Source organism: Peromyscus leucopus, chromosome 2 (genome assembly GCF_004664715.2).
Source record: "Peromyscus leucopus breed LL Stock chromosome 2, UCI_PerLeu_2.1, whole genome shotgun sequence".
Lineage (NCBI taxonomy): Eukaryota > Metazoa > Chordata > Mammalia > Rodentia > Cricetidae > Peromyscus > Peromyscus leucopus.
Genome location: NC_051064.1, coordinates 142,647,276 through 142,658,684, shown reverse-complemented (window position 1 = coordinate 142,658,684; position 11,409 = coordinate 142,647,276). Strand labels below are relative to the sequence as shown.

The 11,409-nt window shown below is 48.1% G+C and overlaps 1 protein-coding gene across 1 annotated transcript in view; it reads left to right on the top strand.

Annotated features, from left to right (window-relative positions):
* Nucleotides 1-1,582: 1,582 nt before the first annotated feature.
* The window catches only part of Spen (spen family transcriptional repressor), an 80,121-nt gene continuing 70,294 nt past the window's right edge, over nucleotides 1,583-11,409 (top strand). Inside the window, exon 1 of the mRNA XM_028880686.2 lies at nucleotides 1,583-1,968. Coding sequence (XP_028736519.1) covers nucleotides 1,886-1,968 — 83 coding nt within the window. The 5' untranslated portion in view covers nucleotides 1,583-1,885. The remainder of the gene's footprint in view (nucleotides 1,969-11,409) is intronic.

Sequence of the window (11,409 nt, the reverse complement as noted above, 5' to 3'; positions counted from 1 at the left end):
TTTGAGACCAGCATTTACCCTGCAGCTCAGGCTGGCTTCGTATTAACGATCTTGCCTTCAACTTCTGAAGTGCTGGCATCATAGGTATGTATTACCACACCTGGCTCACATTTGTACTGTATTGATGTTGGGACTCGTTTAGTTCTGTGAATGTCCCAAGACTATTTCAGGTGATCGAACTGGCTGCAGTGAGATTTATTAAGTCCAGTATAGAGTGTTAAACCAATACAAGAAAGGTTATTGCAGCTTAAACTCAGATATCACCACCATCAAGAAATTTAGGCTATGTGGCAGACTAAAATGAACAAAAAAGAAAGAAAAAATTAGCATATTCACCTTTTGTAGAACAAAAGAAACAATTATGTGCAAGTGACCCCAGATAGTATTGCTATTGTTTATGATTTTTCCATTTCAAAATACTGCCTATTCAGTTGGTGTAGCAATATGGTGGCCCAGGTCTGCATTCTCAGGACTGGGAGGTTGATGTAGACTAATTAGTTAGAGACTAGCCTGAGCTATATGAGAGCCTTTCTCAAAACACAAACAGCTGCACCTTCCAAATAAAGCCAAACAAAGAAAAAACAATAGCAAGAACTGGGAATGTAGCTCAAGTGATATAGAGCCTTCGTTAGACATGGGCTTGATCAGAGCCCTAGACTGTGTGCACTGTGCACTTCCTAGTATTTAAGGGCACAAGTAGACATAGAGCTGTACCTGAAGCACCATTTTATTTTTGTGTATGAAGAATTAAAACGTGAGTCTGCGGACAGTTTTAATGAGCTAGGTTTTTTTCTCCCCTGTTATTCTACGGTTGCCTTTTGAGGCTTTATCTTTCTGTAAGGCGGCCTCATATAAAAGGTCAATTGCAAGTTTCAAAAGCCTGGGAAGGTTTAATCCTCCTTGTTTAAATAACAAACTATGCCCAACTCTCTGAGGGGAACTGTGTGAGACGCTTGTATCATTTCAGCTCTAGTTCTTGTGTACCGTAACGAGAGACATCTTGGAAAAGGTTTCGCAAGCTCCTATATAAAAAGTTGCTTAATGCTACACGCCAATGATTCTTGGGAGGGATGGGTTTCTGCAACGGTAGTCCCTTGTCTGGGCGGTGAAAAGGACGTCCTGGTCCCGACCACTTTCCCAAGCAGGCGGGGATCCAGGCGTCCGTAAATGGTCAGGGGCGGGACGCAGGGCAGATAGGCATGGGGACTTTGGCCTCTAGAAACCTCTGTGCCTCGAAACTAACCCGGTTCTCTTGTGTTTCCCCAGATCAACGCCTAACCGCGGGGAGAAGCAGCCCCAGCATCCCCCCTGGACGCCTCGGGCTGCCAGCCTCCCGCCCCGCGTCGCGCCTGCGCACTAAGCTGAGTGCGCGGGCGCCGCTTCCCGGCTCCGCATTCCTCCCACTTCGGGGCTCCGCGCGCCTGCGCGCCAGCTGGGAGGCACTCGGCGTCGGGGCGGGAGGACGCGCGCGCGCCCGCGGCCAGGGGGCGGTGGCCAGGCGGCGGGAGGCGGGCCGCGCGCGCCGGTGGGAAGCGTCCGGCAGCCACAGCGCCGGCTCCGTCGTAGTCGCGGCCGCCCGGGTCTCGCTCGCCCCTCCTCCCGCTCCCCCGCCCGCCGCCGCCCGCGCGCATGCGCCGCCGGAGCGCGAGGGTCGGCTTCGGGTGTGTGGTGGCGGCAGAGCGGAGCTGCGAGGCCCGAGAGTCAGAACCTGGGGGAGAGGGATGGTCTCTGCACCGGGGGGAGCCGGAGGAGCCGCCGCCGCTGCCGACGCCACCGCCGCAGCCGCCGCCGCCGCCGCCCCGGCGCCCGCCTCCCTGCGCTGACGGCCGCGTACGAAGCCGGCGAGGGGGAGCCAGCCACCACGGTCGCCGGCACGCCGCCCAGCATGGTCCGGGAAACCAGGCACCTCTGGGTGGGAAACTTACCGGAGAACGTGCGGGAAGAGAAGATCATCGAGCATTTCAAACGGTGAGTGACACGAGGCCCGGGGCCGCGCTGGCACCTCGGGCACCTCTCCGGCCCGTTGCTGGCCACGGGCGGAGCGGCGACGCGCGGCTGGCTCCGGCTTTCTGGGCGGACGGCTGCTGTGCGGTCACCGAGGGAGCTGGAGCGGTGTGTCCCGTGGGGTCGCGTCTTTGCGCGCCGCCCCGGAGCACAGCGCGGCCGGCCGGGTCCCGAGGCGCCGTCAGAGCCGGGGCTGTGCGGACGCCGCAGCCGCGCCAGGCATCGTGCGGCACCGGGAGGTGGCAGGCACCCGGAGCCGGGACCGCTCTGCGAAGATTCGTGCAGCGGCAGATGCTTCTGTCGGCGCGGCTCGGTGGAGCGGGCTGCCTGGCGCTCGGCGGGGACTAGATGGGCTGCTGGGGTCCCGGGGCTCGTGGGGAAGGGAGCTTGGACGCCAAGGCGCCGCAGATGCATTCCCGCGCCGCGCTGGTGACCGAGCGGTTTTTACAGTAGATCCTTCACCTCCCAATTCGTTAATGAAACAGGCAAAAAGTGCAAATCTTTAGCGGTTAGGTGTGACTTTACAGTTTCTCTAAATACTTTTTGCGTGCGAAAGATAAAAATAAATGTTGCTTTTCATAGGCGTTGGTAGCATTTAGTTCTTGTTCGCTCCCAGAAACGCGTGTCCGGTAACTGGTAGAGACCTCAGAATGCAACCCTACATACAATGAAGATGTATTCATACTTTCACTCATTGAGAAGGAACATAGCAAATCTGTGATTGCCCGTGGAAATTAGTTTTTCCTGATATCCAATTCCCTGGAAGGTTCCGAGTTGGGCGTACTCTGAATTCCACTATTCAGTGGGTGAAGGGAATGAAATGGGGGGAACATCCTCGTTAGAGTCAACCTGGGGAAATGGGTTGTGTCGCCGGGTCTGGAGCCTCTTTGAGGAGGCCTGGGAAGCGTGAGCGCCTTTCTTTCTGTCTGATGGAGGGCCATTGATTCTGTTGGCCGTTGCTGTTACCAGGGTATTAAATCTTCGCCTCTGGGGCGCGCGTGTGCGCGTGCCCGCGTGTGAAAAGGAGCTGGGCATAGTGAGGCCATTCATAACCTGCCGGGCTGTCCTCCGCAGGCCTGGGGGAGGTGCGCGCTGCCCGGCACTCCGGGTGTTTACTACGTTGTGCCTGAGACGCGGGAGAGGAGGCGGCCCTGAGACGCAGTTGGCCTCGGTGCCCCGGGATGAAGGGCAGCTGGAGCGCGAGCAGATGGGAACTTTCTCTGCCGGTGCTGCTCCACCCCTCACTCAGTCCGGGTCCCTGCCCTCTAGGAGCATATCTTCAGCGTTGAGGAGAAAACACTTAGCGGGTTTTTAGAGTGGAAACCCTCAGCGAAGCGCTCCCTTTTATCTCTGGTGGATCTCCGGTGGAGGTCCCTGCATGGGAAATTGAAACGCACCGACGTGCAAACACGTGCATTGCCGCATTCGCTCTGCTCCTGTGTTCTGTGGTCAGACTTGACATTTCACATTATGCAGATTTCAGAGACACTGCTTGCCTCAGACCTGGAGTTTGATCCCCCGTGCAAGATGAAGGAGAGCAGCGAGGAAGTAGTGGGGGGCAGTTCTGGGAGGCTTGGAATCGTGGTGCCGCGGTCCGGCTGGTGTGAATGACTCTCTAAGATGGCGGCCAGGACCCACTTTATGTGGGAATCGGCGGAGCCGCTCAGAATGCACGAAAGGGAGGGAGGAGGCGCGCAGGAGGGCTGTCTGGAGAGCCCGAGGAACGCCGCGCTAGCAGAAGGCTCACCCGCACTTTGCTGACCCTGCGTTTACAGCAGCATTTACCTGATGTAGATAGAGCAAAAGCAGATGCTCTTGGTTATTTGAAGCCTCTGCTGACTTGGGTCCCCGAAACTTCTTTTGTAAAGGCTACAGTTCTCACTTTCACAGGAATGGGTTTTATTTGGGTAGTACACCTTTAATGGGCTCAGAGCATGAGAAGGTAACAGAAAGTAATCTCCCTCTCCCTCTTGACCCTGGAATTCCCAGTTCTCATGTTCCTCCACTTAGCCCCAAACAGGTACGCTCTGTTTCTTGCTTATCTTTCTGCCTACAAGAAATGTTCTAGGCGATCCAGCTGTGGAGAGCTAAGTTGACCAGCCTTTTATCCGTATCGTGGAATGTGTTTTGTTAAATATGTGATAGCTACTAGGAAGGAAAACAGAATTTGAATCATTTAATCGAAAGGGATGAGAAGGCACTAAAATGATAAGAAAACTTAATGGCGTTCAACCTCTGTGCCTTGTAGACCTCAGAATGAGAAAATAGACGCGAAGCCTGTATTAAAACCGAACCTTAGTGCCTGCTTCTCCCCTTTTCCCTAGCTGATTGCAATATTAACTAATAACTGTTTTACAGGATTAAGAGGTGTATACTGGGAATACATTACATAAAATGCTCTGAAGATGAATGTTCTTTTAACAGTGGTTAGGCTTTTGCAGTAGGTATTTGGATTAAAAGGACAATAGAAAAGCGTGGAGGCTAAGTCAGACAGCTGTGAAGGCAGAAATAAAGACCTCCCTCTCTGTATTTTGACAGTGCTTTCACTGTACAGAAAGAAGATGGAGGGAAGGGTGAAGGGGAGGAAGAACCCCCCCTCCGGGCCAAAGAAAGGCTGAACTCTTAGAACATAGAGTATTTTTTAAAAATTGGCTTTACCTTCTTGCATATAATAAACCTTCTGTGTTCATTTTCTTTTCAGCCTTCTGTATACCGAATTAAGAAAATTAAACGACTGTTTCTAAATAGGGTTTTAGTTAACAAAGGTTTGTTACAGGGCCTTGTACAATGGAGAAAGAAAGTCCTGTCCTTTGTATATTAGCGGAGTGGAAGGGTTGGAGGGAGGAATCACACAACAATTGACTGCCGCCGGCTTTCTTGGAGGAGAGAGGTGCATGCAGAGAGGACTCCTTGAATGAGAATGAGCAGAGTAGAGTCCCTTAAAGGCCTAAACAGCCTTTTTCAGATGTAAGTCAGTCACATACTGGATTTTCCTCATCCACCCACCACCGGTCCTTTACAGACAGGTTAAATTATTATGTAGCCGCTCACTAGGGGGTTCCCTCAATAAAAATTTTGTCAAAGAATGAGACTGGTTAAACATTTTTTTTTTTTTATTTGAAATGTTTCAGCACAATGGTTTTTCTGTTAAAAGTCATTACATAGATTCAAATATCTTTGTGGTCACAAAATAGAATAATACCAGAGCTTCTTCATCCTTCCTTTCCACGAGGCAGGATATTTTTAGATGCCATCGTTATAGTGTCCTTTCTTGCCATCAGATGATTTCTATGAAGTTACCTCTAGTTTTGAATGTTGTGATTTTGAGTATCTATTTTCATGATAGGCTTTTTGTGTGTGCATATTTTGAAAGCTCAGGAAAATTCAGTTATCTTGAATACTAAGATTTAATATAGAATGCTTAAGATTTATCTTATTTCTTATAAAGAAAACCGTATGTGGCAGATTGGAGGAAAATACAGGGCTCCTTTCAAGGAAGGATGTTGACATCTGTCTTGGAGAGGCACTTTTCCCAGCAACCTTTGTTTTGGGCTCTTGGTTGCTTTGGGTTCTACTTTTATTTTTGGTTTTATGTATTGTTTTTTTGTGCTCATGAAGAGGCTTCGGCCTTGGTTTCATATGTTTAGCCTGTTAACACTGACACTTTGGAAATTTTGATGTAGAGTGCTGTAAAGACAGTGGTGGAACTGGAGCAAAGCTTTTCTAAGTGACTTCCAGCTCTCACTTTCCCTCAGTGTGAAGTGTCAATTAAACTTCATTTATTTCTGCTTTGGCTTGTTTTTTAATTTTAATTTTTGTTTTTGAGTCAGGATCTTCTCATACCAGGCTGCCATGGTAGTCACTGTTTGACTATATAGCTCACGTCGGCTTTTTCTTTCGGCCTGCCAGGTTCTGGGATTACAGACTTGGCCCGTTAGATTCTACTACATTTTATTTATATATTTTTTAAAGTTAACCTTACATATTACAGCTTTTTTCTTTTAGATTTATTTATTTATTATGTACACAGAAGAGGGTGCCAGATCTCATTACAGATGGTTGTGAACCACCATGTGGGTGCTGGGAATTGAACTCAGGACCTCTGGAAGAGCAGTCGGTGCTCTTTTAACCTCTGAGCCATCTCTCCAACCCTCTACTACATTTTAAAAAGTATTAAAAATATTTCGCCGGGCGTTGGTGGCGCACGCCTTTAATCCCAGCACTCGGGAGGCAGAGCCAGGCGGATCTCTGTGAGTTCGAGGCCAGCCTGGGCTACCAAGTGAGCTCCAGGAAAGGCGCAAAGCTACACAGAGAAACCCTGTCTCGAAAAAAAAAAAAAAAAAAAAAAAAAAAAACCAAAAAAAACGTTTCATGAAAACTTGAATATTCAATTGGAGATTATATATTTCCTTTCTATTATTTTTGCTCCCCCTCTTTATTTTAGCTGAGGATGGAACCAGGGTCTCACACATGGCAAATTCTTGCTGTTGAATCTCTAGCACCTGAAGGTGTAAAAAGTCTCTAACATTGGTTTGAGCTATAGTATTGCCATTCCAGTGTTTAGAGTGAACTTGGAAACTTGAATGGTCACAAAAATTGAGCTTCTAGATTTGGCTATTGGATGACTTTCTATAACTTTTTTAAAAAAATAATCCCCCCCACCCCCCCATCCCACCCCCGAAAGGGTTTCTCTGTGTGGTTTTGGGCCTGTCCTGGCTCTCCCTCTGTAGACTAGACTGGCCTTGAACTCACAGAGATCCGCCTGGTTCTGCCTCCTAAGTGCTGGTATTAAATTAAATACCAAATTAAAATAAATCCACCTGGCAAAAATTGTTTTTAAAACTAAAAAAAAAATTGCACCACATGCATGTCTGGTACCCACGCAGGCCAGAAGAGGGTGTGGGTCCCTGATACTGAAGTTAGAGAGGGTTATGAGCCACCATGTGGGTGTTGGGAACTGGACTTCAATCCTCTAGAAGAGCAGCAAGTGCTGAACCATTTTTTTTTTCCCTTTTGATTTTTTTTTGAGACAGGGTTTCTCTGTGTAACAGCCCTAGCTGTCCTGGATCTCACTTTGTAGACCAGGCTGGCCTTGAACTCACAGAGATCCGCCTTCCTCTCCCTCTCAAGTGCTGGGATTAAAGGTCTGTGCAACCACCGCCCGGCTGAGCCATTTCTTGCACCCCCAGCTTGTGGTTTTTTTGAGTCATACATAGCTGGCTTTCAGTGTGTGCTTTGCATATTTCAGATTGTTCTCCTCCCACGAGTCCTTGTCCACTAAGTTAAAAGTTACAGTGTCAGGGCTTGGATGTGGTGCTGAACTCTTTTAGTCCCAGAGATCTGCAGAGGCAGGAAGATCTCTGAGTTACAGGCCAGCCAGGGCTACACAGTCAGAACCTGCCCTTAAAAGGGGGGAGGGGCAGGGAAGCTGGTGTGGGGGCACTTGCCTTTAATCCCAGCACTCGGGAGGCAGAGGCAGGCGAATCTATGAGTTGGAGGTTAGCCTGGTCTACAAACTGAGTTCCAGGACAATCAGAGCTGTGTTACACAGAGGAATCCTGTCTCCAAAACAAAACAACAAAAAAGAGCAAACAAACAAAAAATTCACCGAATTTAAATTAGGATTTTTGTCATTCTACTGTAGATTATTTAGACACCCAACCCCCCCTCCCTGTGCGCTCACCAGTGCCAGGATTAAAGACAGGCATCACTACTGCTCTACACTTTTTGTTTTTGAGACAGGGTCTCTTTAATGTACCCCTGGCTGGCCCAGGCCGGCCTCCAATGTAGGGAGACACTTCCTGTCTCTACCTCACAATTGCTGGGATTAAGCCACCATGCTGGGTTACTTTTTGTTGTTGAGACAGGATCTTCCTATTCTCAGTCTGGCTTTGAATTCACTAGTCTGAGGATGATCCCCCTGAATTTGATCCTTCGGCCTCTACCTTCTGAGTGCTGGGATTCTAGATGACCTGTCAGGCCTAATTTATGTGGTTCCGGGCATCAGACCTAGAGCTTCATGCATGGTAGGCTAGCAGTCTATGAACAGCTACCTTTCTGACTTCAGTATTAGGGTTCAATTACTTATGATTTTAAGTATAGAAACCCTAACATGCCCATTTTTGAGACAGTCTCGCTATGTGGAACCAGGCTGGTGTTGAACCGAGACCCTCTTTCCCCAGCCTCCCCTCCTGAGTGTTGGGATTACAGGTTTATCTACTACACCCAGCTTGTGTATTTTCATATTTCAGGAAGTTAGAGCATTCTGAGATAATGCCCAAATAAAAAGGCTTGCCTGTCTGTCACAGTCTGTAGTCCTGTTGGCTTTGAACTCCCCATGAATCCTTGCCTCAGCCTCCTAAGCACTGGAATTATAGGAATGGGCACATTGGATGCTCTCTCTGCTCCAGAATCCTAGCCAGTAGTACTGCATAGTCCTTTTAGCTGTCTGGACTCAATAGTTTCCTTAAGTTTGGAACAGTACACCTCCCTTCTAGTGTGGCAAGCACTCTTATCTCTGAGCTCTATTTCTGGTTCATTCCTGCACTTTAGAGTTTTAAAGACACAGATTCTCCCTTCTTTAGGATGACTGGGTCTCTCTGGTCTTTCCTTGTGACCATATCAAGCCATGCATTCTTGGAAAGAAAACCACAGAAGTGATGGGTTCCCATCTTCAGAGTGGATCTGGGGGTAATTACCTGCCTCATTACTCAATGATGTGTTGTTGTTTTTTTTTGGAAGACTTATTTATTTTATATTATGTACATAACTGTTTTGCTTGAATGTATGTGTGTACCTCATGAGTGCCTAGTGCCTGAGGAGGTCAGAAGAGGGCATCAAGCCCCTGGAATTGGAATTACAGATGGTTGTGAGACACCATGTGGGTGCTGGGAATCAATGCCAGATCCACAAGAGTGATAAATAGGCAGGGCAGTGGTGGCGCACACCTTTAATCCCAGCACTCGGGGCAGAGGCAGGTAGATCACTGTGAATTTGAGGCCAGCCTGGTCTACAGTTCGAGTTCCGGGATAGCCAGGACTGTTGTATAGAGAAACCTTGTCTATATAATAAAAACAAAAAACTCAAAAAGAGTGATAAGTGCTCTTAAGCACCGAGCACCTCTCTGTCCTTGTCCTCACTATGGTTTTAAGTTTGCCTGGCTAGGCCAGGCATGGTGACACATGGCCCTTGATCCCAGCAGATCTCTGTGAGTTTATGGCCATTCTGGTCTACAGAGTGATCTAGGACAGCCAGGACTATGTAAAGAGTGTCTTCAAACAAAACAACACAGAAAATTTGCCTAGCTGGGTTGTTTCCGTGGTGTAGTCTACCCCTTGGTATCTGACAGGTACTTGGTGGGCGCTACCTGATACTGCCTTGCTAGTCCCTCTTCAGGTCTCCGCCCAGCAGCCTCAGCACTGGCTGATAGCTCTTTGTGTTCCATGCCACTGCCGTTGCCTTACTTGGGAGGCTGAGGCAGGAGGACAAATTTGAGCCCAGGGTGGACTCTAAAGAGAGAATCCCCAATTCCCCCACTTTGTGTGTGTGTGTGTGTGTGTGTGTGTGTGTGTGTGTGTGTGTGATTATCTACTGTAATCCCAGTCATTCTTTTAAGTGTTTCAGGTATGGCAAAGACTTATTTTTAATACTACTTTCTAATACCCCAGTTCTAGAAGTGCTTTTTTGCTGTGGGTGTAGTTGTATAGAAATCAAAACAATTTTAGATTTTTAATTAGTTATAATGTGTATATATCTTTCTGTGAGTATGTGCTTGTGAGTGTAGGTGCCTTGGAGGCCAAAGGCATCAGATTCTCTGGAGCTGGAGTTACTTGCCTGGTTGTGAGCTGCCATCCATGGGCAGCTCAGACTTGAATTTGGGTCTTCCAGAATAGTATGTGCTGTTAACTGCTAACCGCGTCTCTAGCCCCAGAAATCTAGATTCCCTTCACCCCCACAAGTGGTTTATTGGGGAGAAACACAGAATGATAGCTACCTCTGAACGGGAAGAGAGACAGCAGAAGAAATTAAGATTTTAAGTGCTCAGTTCTGTGGTTTTTTTGTTCCCCCCAGAGCTGTGTCATTTGTACATGCATGTATAATCATGAACATGCAGCTGAGTCTTAGTTTATATTTATTTGTGCTTATATGTATGCACATGTGCCACAGCAGGTGTGTGGTGGTCAGAGGATGGCTTGCAGTTCTTTCCTTCTGCCATAGGATTTGAACTCAGGTCAACAGGCTTGGTAGCAGCACCTTTACTCACCGGGTCATCACACTTGCCTGTGTGCCATATCATTTAATGAGTTCACATGTTTCTGGGTGTGTATGGTGTGTATGCGTGCAGGCCTGAGCATGCTGTGGGGTGTGTGTGTTGTGTGTGTAGTGTGTAGGTCAGATGACACCTTGGGGGCTTGGTTCTCTTCCACTGAGATCCAGGGGGCAAACTCAGACCACCAGGCACCCACAGCAAGCCTTTTTGCCCACTGATCTGTCTCAAGGGATGAGAAGTTTTTAACCTCCCCTTTTCTGTATTTAGAAATCTCTTCTGAAACAGCGAGAAACCTGACTCCCTTCCTTATATGTATAACTTTGCTCAGTAGTTACTGTCCTTTGTGACTGATCTCCCAGTTACTCTGCCTCCCACTCCTCATTGCTGAGGAGGACATGGCCCCTGGTGGCCCTTAACAATTCCTTGGAATCCAGCATGGTAAGCCCGGCAAGGAAAAGAAGGTGGCATTGGAAGTGGCTTCCCTGGTTTTGTCCCTTTCTTCTCTGACAGAGACATTGCCTCTTACAGCAGACTCAGTGCCACCTTGCTCTTGGCACTGGGGTTTTGTCTCTGATTGCACCCGGGTTTGAACTTAAACAGTGCATCAGTCTGAGGTGTGTTTTTTCTCCTGCTGGTCAAGTAATCCATTTATCAACTTTCTTACATTTGTTGAGAACAAGTTTTAGGAAATTTGTTGCTGAAGTTTTTTCCAGTCCTGCCTGGCCCACGGTCAGGACAAATCTCTCTCACCCGCCAGTCCTGCAACCGCTCAGACCCAACTGAGTAAACACACAGAGACTTATATTGCTTCAAACTGTAAGGCCATGGCAGGCTTCTTGTTATCTAATTCTTATATCTTAAATTAACCCATTTCTATAAATCTATACCTTTCCACATGGCTCGTGGCTTACTGGTATCTTACATGTTGTTGCTCATGGTGGTGACTGGCAGCGTCTTCTCTGCCTCAGCCTTCCACTTCCCAGCATTCTCCTCACTGCTTGTCCCGCCTATACTTCCTGCCTGGCTACTGGCCAATCAGCATTTTTATTTATCAATCAATCATCCACAGCAGAAATTCATCATGATGAAGTCACCTTACACTGAATAATGCAAGCAACAACCTTTAATGTGAACTT